The following is a 13,541-nucleotide window of genomic DNA, read 5'->3' as shown; positions in this document are numbered from 1 at the left end:
CAATTATTAAGTCATGGGCAATCTTGTTTTACCTGTACTTCTATCTGTTTCTCTTTGTCCTAGATTATTTTGAAGCAAATTCTACATATTTTATAATTTCATTTGTGAAGATTTCAGTATCTAAAAATAGAAGGACTTAAGCAATGTAATTATATCTATTACATCTAAAATAACTTACTACTAATAAATTATTATTATTATTATTAATAGTTCCTTAACATTAAATATGCAATCAGTGTCCAAATTTCTCCCATTGCCTCATATATATTTTTAGAAGTGGCTTATTGGAGTCAGGATCCAAACAAGATCCACACATAGCATACAGTTGATATGGTTCTAGTCTCTTACTTTAATTCCATAGGTTCCCAATTCACTTTTTCTTTTTTCTCATGCAGTCTATTTGTTGACAAACTAGTTATTGTCCTACTGAGATTCTCAATATTAGATTTTGCTGACTGCCTCCCTATAGTATCTCTTAACATGTTTCTCTGTCTCCTAAATGTCATGCAAATTGGTTGTTAGATATAGAGGCCTAATAACATTCAGGTTCAATTTTTCTTTATTTTAAAAAAATTTTTTAGACAGAGAGGGCACACATACAAGTGGGAGGGACAGGGAGAGAGAGGATCCCAAGCAGGCTCCACACTCAGCACAGGCCCTCATGGGGCTTGATCTCACAACCATGAGATCATGACCTGAGCCAAAATCAAGAGTCAGGTGCTCAACCAAATGAACCACCCATGCGCCCCAGGTTCAATTTTTTAGTAGATATACTAGGTGCTGTGTTTTTCCATCAGGAGGCATATAGTGTCTGATTCTCTTTTTAGCAGGTTAACTGGACAATAATTAGAACACTCAAATAACACAGGTATGTTATTCACAGGCACAGGTCTACCACTGGGCATTGGGCAATAAACTGTGGATTAGGTCACAGTTTGAATCTGATCCTGCCACCAATGCCCTTCTCTCTATTGGCACTTCCTTCCAGGGATCCCTTTATATACAGTTGAATTCTGAACTAGCTGAACACTGAGCCTCTGATCATTCTCCTTGACAGCTAGTTTTTTTACCCAGCCTCAAAATACTTCTCCCAGCACATATGTCTCACCATTGGCACTGCCAGAAAATTTGCATGCTTCCAAGTAACTTTATAAGAGAAATCTTCAGCACTCAGAAGAATGACTAGAATGTAGAGGGGAAGGAATTAGTTCATTAATTTCAAACGAGCAGGCTAAACTTTTGAGTGTAAAGATATACAGATATTTTAAAAAAATCGAACACTAAAATGTTCTAAGATGGCCTTCTCATTGTGAGGAGATTATAATTATAAAATAAGATTATAAATTCAGCTAGAATTTTCCAAAATATTTGTCTGGGGATACTGCTCTCTGGATATCCTCTGAGATGAAGAGCTTCCATGGCCACATAATTTGGAAAACTCTGCAGATCTCATCCTGCGAAGGACCATGATCATAGTAAAAACTCTGAAAAGTCCTGTATAGCTTTATTTAAACCAGAATTTCCTTTTCTTTGTTGAAGGGTTTTCATAATACTCTTTTGGAAACTAATAAAGCTGATATTCTGGGTAAAGTGAGGCAGGGAAGAAAGGGGATACTGGGGGTGAGAGCCTGCACTCTGGAATTTCTTTGATCCATTTGAGTCTGGGGATCCTGAGGAGACTGAAGTGGTAAGACGTACTTGTAATGGGCTTCTACAGAAAACTTGTGTTCTAGGGGTATTTCTTGGCCTAAAGTCATCAAGTATTTAAATAAACTTATGGCTTCCACTTGAGAGGACTTACTTGCATCCTGCATACATCAGGGGGCATGGAAGCATGAGCCAATGTCTCTTGGGCCCCAATTCAGTACTCATCAGTTAGCAGCAAAGCAAATTTGCTAAGGTGATTCAAGTGAATGAGAGTGACAAATTATATGGAAAGTGGGCATTAGCCACTGGGGAATAGGCCAGATGTGATGGAAGGAGGGGGCTGTGGGAATCACTTGTTGTCTGAGTAGTGCAGTCAGCAGTGGTTGCATGACTGGCAAAACATGGGGTGCTCAGTTGTCGGGGTCACTAAAGCCTCAAGAAGAGGCAGTGGTGGGGAGGTAAACATGCAAGTAATGGAAGACTGGGGTTGGAAGAGCTGACTCTAGTGAACTTGGCCTATGAGGAAGATGGTCAGAAGCCCAGAGTTGGAGGGGTATTGAAAACTTAGGCTCTCTCTGTTTGGGTACTGACTTCCAAGAATGTAATAGTGAGGAGATGCAGAAGCAGGAAGCTGTAGGTATGGTGATATGTGGAAATGATCAAGTGGTGGGTCCTGGGGCTAGGAAGTTGTATGCAGGTTGAAGCAGACCCTTAGTCCTCTGCTGAGAGAGCAGCTAGTGTCCAGGTCCTGGGAAGAGAGAGTTCATGGTAAATGAGGGATCCCCCTAATCAGACTGAGAGTCAAGATAGGATTTTGGGAACCTAAGGAAGAGGCCATATGGTGTGTGTGTGTGTGTGTGTGTGTGTGTGTGTGTGTGTGTGAGAGAGAGAGAGAGAGAGAGAGAGAGAGAGAGAGAAGTTGCAGGAGGGTCCAAAGAGGAAGGGTAAAGTCAGTAAGCCCTTAGGAGCCTCTGATTTACCCCCATGTATAGTTACCCCAAGCTGAGGACTAGGTACTAATTCTAAACTACTAGTGGGAAATGTAGCTCCAAGGAAACCCAAGATTTGATTCACAGAAATAGGCTAATCTGTGCCTACAGGCTACCAGTCTCGCTGCCTACCATTAAGCAATGCTGGGGCAGGCTAGGACTGACACAGTGCTGCATATAGTTCTCAGCACCTTTAATGAACATCTATAATGTGCCAGACATAATTCTGGGCACTGGGGGCACACTAAGGCTCTGTCCCTGACATCAAAGCTCTTCCAGACAAGACCCAGTGCGGCACAGAGTATAGGCCCTAGGGAGAAAGAGAACTGCACTTCAAATCTGGTCACTGGCTATGCAGTTCAATCAGTGCCCTCAGTTTTCCTGGCCACAAAATGAAGATTAAAACAGTCCCTACTCAAAGAGTATTGTGAATAAAGGAATTAATGGGGATGCATGGATGACTCAGTTGGTTAAGCATCCTACTCTTTTTAAAAAAAAATTTTTTTTTTTTTTACATTTATTTATTTTTGAGACAGAGAGAGAGCATGAACAGGGGAGGGTCAGAGAAAGAGGGAGACACAGAATCTGAAACAGGCTCCAGGCTCTGAGCTGTCTGTACAGAGCCTGACGCGGGGCTCGAACACATGGGCCGCGAGATCATGACCTGAGCCAAAGTCGGACGCTTAACCGATTGAGCCACCCAGGCGCCCCAAGCATCCTACTCTTGATTTTGGCTCAGGTCATGATCTCATGGTTCGAGGGATCGAGCCCTGTGTCGGGCTGTTAGCATAGAACCTGCTTGGGATTCTCTCTCTCCCTCTCTATCTGCCCCTCCCTCACTTGTGCTCTCTCTTTTTCTCAAAATAAACAAATAAATTAAAAAAAAAAAAAGATAGGAATTAATAGCTAGTCAGCATTTGGCATTTCCTGAAGGCATTACTTTTTTAATGGTGATGATATTGGTTTTCTTAGCTTAAGGTCATCCTGAATAAAAACTTCAGTCAACCGTACAGCAAATACACATTTATCGAACACTCTAGCAAGACCCAGGTATCTAAAATTTGCCCCTTCACTCAAAGAACTTATAACCTATTTGAGGAAACATGAAATAAATTCGGAAGAAGATACCCACAGTACCAGTTTTAAATATCCACCAGGATAGAGATTTTTGCAGTGTGGGCAACTCTATTTCTAGTACCCTGGCACATAGTAAGTGCAATAAATATTTGTTGAATAAACAAATGAATGAAAGTTTGAAACAATGAAACAAATTGGTATATGGCTGCCAAATGAATAGAAAACCACATATATGCCTATGGCTACCAGCTGGCTACCAGCACTGGATTCCACTTAGAGACGGCCAGGAATCTGACTGGTACAAGTATCTGGTCAGCTAGGCATGGTACCTTTTTGTGCCCTGGTCAGTGGAGGTCAGTAGGAGGCTGGGGCACAGGCAGGGAAGTAAAAATCAAACATGATGGTGAGGAGGAACAGGAACATGGCTTTAAAAGACTGAAGTCTTTGGACATTTAGAAAACTTGTTCAGCCAAGCTGCTGAAATTGCACAAGGAAGCAAAAAAGCAACACCAACTAAAATCGAGAGAAAACCACTTCTCCCTGGGGCAGGGAGCAGGTATCAGCCGCTGGCCTGGGCCAGTAAGGCCTCTGGGCTTTTACTCTGAGCTGACTCAGGGACTGCCTGAAACCTGGATTGTAATGAGAGCCACCCTTTGGGGAAGTAAGCCACCTGCTCACTGTGAAACAGCGAATACCACAATTTCAGAGCAGAAACAAAAGCAGCAGGTCTGTTGCCACTGCTTCTGGAGGACACAATTTCCCCCAAAAGAGTCCATATTAGAAGAAGAAAAAAGAGTTATGTTGCTACTCTCCCTTTGTGTGTGGAGTCCCTTCATCTACCTTTTCCTCCTCCGTTCCTTTATTCCTTCAACCAACATTTCTTGACCATATGCTTTGTGCTAGACACAATTCTAGGTACTGGAGACACAGCTAGGAACAGTATAGAGGAAACCCCTGAATTCCTGGACTTTCCAGACTAACAGCTAAGGACATAAAGCATTGGATAGAATGGGAGCTGAATGGGGCACCTAGGTGGCTCAGCCGGTTCAGCATCTGACTTTGGCTCAGGTCATGGTCTCACGGTTCATGAGTGTGAGCCCCACATCAGGCTCACTACTGTCAGTGCATAGCTTGCTTCGGATTCTGTCTCCCTCTCTCTGCCCCTCCTCAGCTGGCACTCTTTCAAAAATAAATAAACATTAAAAAAAAAAAAAAAAAAAAAAGAACAGGAGCTAAATGACACAACCAAACCAGCCAGGGAAGATATGGAGAAACTGCATTTGAGGCCAAGGGAGTAACCAGTGAAGAAGCCTCAAGGTGGCTTCAAGCATGGGCAGTGGGGGAGGAGCAGCCTTTTGAGGGGCAGAACTGATGTCAGAGAGGTAGGGGTCACCAATCGAAATACTTTTCCCTCCAGAGCATAGTAAAATCTCTCTGCTCTGAGCTCCTAATGGTACTAATCATGCACTGCTTCATGCCTAGGACAGTGGTCCCAGCTTTTTTGGTCATACACTCCTATCAGAAAAAAAAAGCACTGGTATATACTCATAAATAAATATATGTATTTATATTTTGTACACTACAAACACCCCAAGACAGAACTAAAAAAATGGGATAAAATAAATATTAGCAAAATTTCTAATCTTCTCACATACTCTAACGTATTATCTTGTGTGCTGTTTAGGAAACATAACCCTGGTTTACTACTCAGGGTTAGTTTTTTGATGTGTGTTGGGTCTTATCTCCACAACTGGATTGTGAATTCCACTAGGCTAAAGGCTGTCTTATCCCTGATGGTGCCTGGCACAGGGCTGAACAGAAGGAAATAGTAATTACTGGTGGACACATAGATAAGACATAGGTACCAGGGTAGAGGGTCTTCACTGGGAGGCAACTTTGCTGTTGCCTGGATAAGAGATTCCTTTTATTAGTCAGGGTTCAACCAGGGAAGCAGAGCCACTGTGCAGATTATGGAAGAAGGAATTTATAAGGATGAGGACTTACACAATAAGGGAATGAGCTAAGAATGTAAGGGTCTAAAAAGGGTTGTTGAAGGATCAAAGAATAGCCACTAAGCAGCCCTGGCTTGGGCGAATGAGTCAGAGCTTGCAGGGTGGTCTGGAAGGCACGCATGTCCAGCTGCTGGACTAACACTGGGTGGCGAGGCTGGTGCTTCTTTGTGGCTACCATCTCTCTGAGTTTGCATGAAGCATCTGATAGTGGGCCCTGTTGGTCAGCAGAGCTGGCAGTCGGGAGGGAGGAGCAGGTACACAATGGAAAAGTTCAAGACCAAACTGGAATCCACTTGTGCCTCTGCATCCATCTTTCATGGCCTCTAACCTACCATGATGTTCAGAGCATGGTGGCTTCACTTCTGCTTCCCAAAGCTCATGTAACTTCCTTTTGCCTACCTCAAACCCAGAACTACACAGGGAAGGGCATTCTGAAAAACACTGCTTCTGGCCTAAATTTACCATACAACAGTCCAGCACATCCCTCAGATTGATTCCCTTTGTTCTGCTTCTACATTCATGAAAAGAAATATCATGAATACTGATTTATCTTCTCAAATACCTCATGTCTAGTAAGGGAAAGGCCCTGGATGGTGAATGCAAATATTCCAGTCACTGGAAAAACAAAGCATCCCCTGAAAATTAACACTTTAAAATATGTGTCTGTTACTGTAAAAGTGAATCTCAAACTACAATGAAATCACCAAATTTACTACCCAGTAAGGCCCTGTGCTCAGGGCAAAAGAGAAGAGGAACTCCTTTGAAATTACTCTTCTCTTTGTGTTCTGGCTCACTCTATGGGACAAGCACTGAAGAACAGGAAAACAAAGCAAACATGAGCAGAAAGGAGGGGTGGCTAGTGTACATCCTGAACAGGTCATTTTATTTACCTAAACAAGCACCCATACTGCATTTAATTATATGCCAAGCACAGATCCAAGTGCTTACAAAGAATCAACTATCCAATCCTCATACCAATTCTATAAGATTGGTTCTATTATTAACATTCTTTTTTTTCCCCCAACCTGTTTATTAACCTTCTTTTTAACAGATGAAAAGGCATAGAGAAGTTAAGTAGTTGCCCAAGGTCACACAGCTAGGATTCTCATCATGACTAATGGTAGCTTTATGTATAAAAGATTAAAAAAATTATTCGTTAAGTTCACTTTCATTATCATTTGTAAAAACTACTCACAACATGTAGTATTAGCTGTCATTTAAAGAGTGATGTCCTTAGGGGCCAAACAAGGTCTTTTATGGTTATAGTCTCATTCAATGCTCACTACTGCCCTGTGAGGCAGGTTTTATGATTCTACTTTGCAGATGGAAAAATGGAAGTGATTTGTGCCAGAGCCCACAGCTAGTTGACAGGAGATCTAGGACTCAAAACTGACTCCAAAGATCATGCTTAACCCAGATGCTAAGAGGAGGCTAAGATCCACTATTGAGAAGACTGAATGCAGAGTCCAAACCATGCAAGTCGGTCTGGCTCATGCCAATGAGAAACTAAATCAGACTGTCAAGTGAGAATTCTCAAGCAGTGTGTGGTGTGATGGGGGCTGAAGAATCACCTAGGGCACTGTGATGAGCCCATACTTTCTGGAGATAAATGATCACTTCTGGGGCCCGGGACAGGAACCCCAACATCATTGTCATCTTTCTCGTGGCCCCATTATTAGTCTATGCCTTCTTTGTTTCTGCCTTCTACTGGGTTTTCTCTTCCCTGGATCTTTGAGGGGCAAGGGACAGAGGTGCAAGACTTTGCCTTTCCCTTCCTTTTTCTAAACATATAAAACCTTTTGCAGAGTTTTCCCCCCTTAGTAACTATACAGTATACTATAAAGTTACAAGAACTTTTTAAATACCTTGCACTTCTGGTCTTTAATGGAATATAAGTGGACCTCAACTTCATCATTCCTTTGTCTTTTGCTGGTTTGAGTCTTTCAAGGACTCAGAATCCCCCAACTGCTACCCCCTCCAGAAGAGAGCCCCATTCCTCATTTTTTATATTTTTTTCCTGCAAATTTCAGAATGAACATTTTTTTCACGGTTTCATCTTTTTTTAAATTTTGTGTTTCTTTGGAGAGTTTCCATTTTAAAAATTAAATATGGTCTAGGACAAAAAAGGAATGTTTACCCTTGAATCTGTTCTATATATTTTATGTAATAATTTCCAGTCATTGATCTTTTACTTCTAAAATAATAGTCCTCCTATTTTTCTACTCCTACAGGTGTAAGCTCCTTCTACTTCCCCCCTCCACCATCAACATCTGTCAGTTTTGATTTCTGGCCAACCCTGAGACCTACAGTAACTGCCAGTTTACCTGGTAGGATCATACCTTCAGTACGGAAACACTGTGGAGGTTTCTGCCATGCGTGTTCTGGCTAAAATGCCTATGGATTTGTTTTTTTTTTTTGGTAGGAAAGAATTCATTTTGCATTAAAAAATGTGGAGTTATGTGTGTGTATAAATAATTCATATAGGTTATTCACTAGGAATATACTCATTCTGATTAGTATCTATCTACAATTTACCTAATTTATTTTTCCAGCCATTCACTTGGGGTCATTTATTACCTATTATTGCCTAGGCACCGTGCTAGACATTAGGGTTATAAAATAAATAATACTGTCCTTTATGCACAAAATTTCTAGTTCTATTCCTGAAACCTTTCTTGGTGACTTACCTGACTTTGAGATGTCACTGGTAGATCTCAGCTGCCCCACCATAAACTGAGTGGCTTGTATTAAGTGCTCTTAGAATTCGAAAGTCTCTAACATTAAAGAACACTGGAAATTTTAATATAGTCATTAAGTTGCTCAATACCTCTGAGCATAGTGTTTAGTCTCTACATCTCACCTTCTCCTCTATAAAATAAATGGGAGGACAGGGGTGCCTAGGTGGCTCAGTCAGCTGAGTGCCCGACTCTAGCTCAAGTCATGATCTCATGGTTCGTGAGTTCGAGCCCCACGTCCAACTTGCTGAGGACAGCACAGAGCCCACTTCAGATCCTCTATCTCCCTCTCTTTGCCCCTCCCCCACCCACACTTTCTCAAAAATAAACATTAAAAAAAACCTTTAAAATAAATGGGAGGTACTAGAGCAGGATTGAAAGTTCCAAGGAAATTGTGGACAGGCTTCTCTAGGAAAAAAGGGTTCTGTGTTCAAAAAGTTCTAGGAAGTGGAGTCAATATGTTTTTTTTTACCTTAGGACTTCTCAGAAATTTTACTATACCAATTTTCTTCATGCCTCTATAAGCAGGAGACAGTAGATGTATTTCCCAAATTTACTTGACAATGAAATCTTTTTCCCCAATAGCATCTTTGTAGTACTTATAAATTGTCCTTCAGAAAAAATTTGGGAAATGTCCTACTAAACACATTGTATACCTCCTAAGGCCCTTTATTACAGCAATATTCTCTACCCTGAATCGATTTCATGTTGTAAATATCTGCTAGTTTATGTTCTTATGTGCTATGTGCATACTGCTACATTTCCTTTTCCTCTTCAAGTTGTGCTTTTGATTCTCTTGGTGCACAGACTATAATCTCTCCGAGTGTGAATACGTGGCCTGCAAAATCATGCACCTTATTAACACTCTGGTCAATAGTGTCCAGAACAAGTGCACAGTATGCTTTGTGGGAGAAAAGTCCAAAGAGTATCACAGAGAAGTCTCCTTGTGGGGGAAGGGGCAAGATAAATGAACATGAGAAATAATAGTATTAGTAGGGCAGATTTCCATAAAAATTGAAAAAATATATTTGACATTTTGATGATGAAAGAACATAGTCTTTCCTGTCACAGGACTACTGTTCCTGACCAAGATATTAGGACTCAGAGTAACAGAGCTGAGTGGCTCCATGCAAAAGTCTGTGTTCAACATCTGTCACGCTGGAGATCATTAATGTTCAATTGCATCCTATTGTCTTCATGTTACTCAACTTCATTTTACTGTCATTGCTTCAGCTGGGGATTAATCAACTATTTATGGGAAGACTGGACTTGGGAGGCAAAGGTGGGGGAAGAAAGTTATAGTAAAAAGACTCCTAATTTGTGAGTTTGTTGAAAATTTAATTAAACAAAAATATCTGAGAATAATGCTAACATAATCCATGTTTTAAAAGGAGAGAGAACATACTTGGTATTCCTGAAGAATCCAGAAATGATCTTGGCTTGTATCTATTTGGAGCTGGTTTCTTTGCCACTTTACTCTTCCTTAAGAGCTAGAAAAAAGCTGTGATGGGAAAATCAAGTTAATGGGTTCTCTGTATAAATCAGATCATTATCAGTAGTGGAAATCATGCTTCATTATTGTTCCTGAGGACAGCTGATACAACTGAAACATCCAAGTAGTATGAAATATTTATAGCTTTATGAGGTAGGGAAAAAAAATCTTCCATTAGGAATTGTTTTTTAACATCTCACAAATTACTTGGATGTTTCCATTTTGCACATATATGTGCATTATGATTAGTTTTATTAGACTTAAATATCAAATTAAATAATTACCTTCTCAATATATGTCCCCAAATATTTATGAACCTCTTTCAGGGGAAATGGTGTATAAATTCTGAGTTAATTTGGTTAAGTATCCAAACTCATGCAATCCAATTATATAATTAGAATGTTATTTTTTGATATACCATTAATATCTTTTGATATGTTATAATAAATTATTCTGCACAAAACAGCCAAATTATTTGCACACTAAAATTCCAGGTCTGCAATATTCGGGCCTGCTAATTTGTCACAACTTACTTAATAGCTAAAATTAAAATGTCAATATATTAGATCAGCATTAACCAAAACTGTCATACATCTTGACAAAGCTAAATCTTCTTATATTAAACTTCTAATAGATCTCATAATTCCAAGACCAACATGTTCACGCAAATGATTTCTAATAATTTTAAAACCTCGGTTAAGTTTTTGATATGTAAGTTGCCTGTTAATATGGGAAAAGATGGACCAAATTCTTCCCCACCCCCACCCTGTTATGCTTTTGGGGACAGCCAGGCCACTCCAGATGGTGTGTTACTGTTAGACATAGCTTTGGAGAAACTTCAACAGACGAAGGCTGTAATGTCAGGATTTTGCTGTGCGTCGTCCCCCTTCCCCCCTGCAGTTCCCAGGGTAGGAAGGTGCTGAGATGGAAGCCGAGGGACGCCCGCCCACCTGCCACCACCTGTTCCCTCCCTCAGCCCTCTGCTATAAATTCTCCTCCTTCAAAGATTCACCCAGCACTCTCCGACAGCTACTGAGGAAAACCGCTTCTTCCCTATCTGAGCATCTGGAAAGATTCCGTCTTCCTGAAAAAGAAGCCTCAGGCTTTCCCAGAGGACTTGAAAGGCCTTCCCTAAACCAGCCACACCAAATTCCGCAGCAAGAAGGTTCCCTTCTCTTTTCCAACTTCACGTTGGGAAAATGACTTTCTCTTCAGCATCTCAGTTTCCCCTAAATTTGGGCCAGTGAAAAGACATCAATCTGGTTATCCAGTAGGACAGAAGCGGGGTCCCGTACTCCCCACTGTTAACTCTAATTCCAAGCGAGTTGCTTTGTGTATGACTTACTTGCTCAGAAGAGCCACGTTGGGGAGCCGCTCAATAGACGAGCCCGCGCACACGTCCTAAGCGGGCGAGTGAGCTCAGCACCTCCCTCCTTCGGGACGGGGATGAAGTCCTGCAAGCCCAGCAACCCAGCGGCGGCACCGCGCGCCGCGCCCCCGTGCGCAGGCGGCGCCGAGTGCGCGGGTACGTGCGCCGGGGCCGGACGGCTGGAGAGCGCGGCGCGCAGGCGCCTGGCGGCCAACGCGCGTGAGCGCCGTCGAATGCAGGGACTCAACACGGCCTTCGACCGCCTGCGCCGGGTGGTGCCCCAGTGGGGCCAGGATAAAAAGCTGTCCAAGTATGAGACCTTGCAGATGGCGCTGAGCTACATCATGGCGCTGACCCGCATCCTGGCCGAGGCCGAGCGATTCGGCTCCGAGCGGGACTGGGTCAGTCTCCACTGTGAGCACTTTGGCCGCGACCACTACCTTCCGTTCGCGGGCGCGAAGCTGCCGGGTGAGGGTGAGCCCTACGGCCAGAGGCTCTTCGGCTTCCAGCCGGAGCCCTTCCAGATGGCCAGTTAGGGCGCGCGGCCCTGCCAGGGTGAGACGCACAGCGATCGAGCACCGGACCTATCGGAATCGTAGCCCTTTCCCCAGTAGGTGGCCTAGGATGCATTCTTAGAATAAAATAGAAAACTTTCAGATTACTTTTATTCGCATCACCAGTCTTATGGACACGATTTTATTGCCTTTCTGTTTTCCTCCTCAATCAGCATTTTGTAGGTTTCATTATTGGATCTTATGAATGGTTTTGATTGCTGTGAAAATAATGTTCTCTCCCCTTTTTTGGACTAGTTTAAGGGAAAACAGTCTTAAGAAAAAATAGGATTAGGCTATACTGCAGTTTTAGTCCTCAGAGAAATAATCGCTTTCTTAAACTTAGTAAGTTTGACCTGTTCGGGTGAAGTTACAATATCCATTACTTGTGTATGCTTAAAAGAGCTTCCTTCCCGTCGTGTAAATGCATTTATGCTTAGTGCATTGTGTGTGTATGCATGAAGTAGTCATACTTTTTTTTTTTTTTTTTGTAGAGTACATGGGCGTGAGTGCTCTGTATTTTTTAAATGTATACATTATTAAAATATAGATTTTGTAATATATAAGTAAAAATGTGGGTTTGTTTTTCATGCCAAATGCCCTGCTAGTTTCCTGATGCCAATAAAGGCCTATTGGGGCTGATCGTATTGAGTGCTTTCCTGAGTAAAGATGTGGAATGTTTAAATCTAATTGCACTGATTGGCAAATGTGCCCTTTTGTAATACTTAGTTAAAAAAAAGACAAGTTGATGAGAGTACAAGTAATTAATTTGAAAGCTTTCTCTGTGAGTTTATATATATATATAAAACTAGCACTGAGGAATAAAAAAATGTTGCTTTTGTAAGTGATTCCCTTTTAATCAGTACAAGTTGAGCGTAAAGGACATCACTACCAAGGGTAATCAAGATTGGGGCAAAATAATATGCATAATATTGGTTTGAATTACTTTTATAAATTTGCTTAACCATTGGATGAATAAATCAAACCCTTAATGTAAAGAATGACTTGGTCAGCAGCACTACATGCATTTGGGAGAAATTAGAAATAATAATTTAAAAAAGCAGGACTCTTAAGTTATGTGTGCATTTGGCATTTGTCACAAGACAACAGAAAAAGCAGTGACATCCCCCAAACTTATTATGGATTCCAACGCCTAACATCAGATGCAGCCACCTGTTTGCAGTTTATCTATAGAAATTCAACATAGAATTTTTTATTGTCTTAGTTATCCCTAATTATCAAAGTCCATTTGGTTTGTAATGAATGAAGATATCTTCCGCAGGGCATAAACTTAAACTTACAAAATTGCAAGTGTGTCTCTAGAAAGCTCTGAGAAACCAGTGCTGAATTTCCCTTTCCTTCTGATATCTGTTAATAAGAAACTGAGGAGGGTTCAGGACTTTGCTTCCTCACTGCAAATTAGAGAGTAAAATGTTTAGCCTCTTCAACAGCTCTTAGAAGACACTGTAGTTGAGCAGAGTACACAGCTCTAGAAGAGATGATGCCAGGACCCCTTTCTAGCCTTACACCACACTGCAGTCTGCATTTGAACCAACAGCAAGGCTCTGGGTATCTGTCTTCCTCACAGACTCAAAATTACTTATTTAGACTCAAAAAAGCTTCAGTAATAACTCCAGTAAGTTTGTAGAGTTTGAGAATATATAAAATC

The 13,541-nt window shown here is 41.4% G+C and overlaps 1 protein-coding gene across 1 annotated transcript; it reads left to right on the top strand.

Moving 5' to 3' along the window:
* Positions 1–10,873: 10,873 nt before the first annotated feature.
* ATOH7 (atonal bHLH transcription factor 7) lies at positions 10,874–12,930 on the top strand. Its single transcript, XM_049645128.1, has one exon. It carries the CDS (start codon positions 11,399–11,401, stop codon positions 11,855–11,857), a length of 459 nt encoding a protein of 152 aa, XP_049501085.1. The 5' UTR covers positions 10,874–11,398; the 3' UTR covers positions 11,858–12,930.
* The last annotated feature ends 611 nt before the right edge of the window (positions 12,931–13,541 follow it).

Source organism: Panthera uncia, chromosome D2 (assembly GCF_023721935.1).
Source record: "Panthera uncia isolate 11264 chromosome D2, Puncia_PCG_1.0, whole genome shotgun sequence".
Classification (NCBI taxonomy): Eukaryota; Metazoa; Chordata; class Mammalia; order Carnivora; family Felidae; genus Panthera; species Panthera uncia.
The sequence above is the reverse complement of the archived record's forward strand: the minus strand, read 5'-3'. Positions and strand labels throughout refer to the sequence as shown.

What these genes read in the sequence shown, in the direction of transcription:
- ATOH7 (XM_049645128.1), top strand. Translation starts at nt 11,399, where the DNA reads ATGAAGTCCTGCAAGCCCAGCAACCCAGCGGCGGCACCGCGCGCCGCG.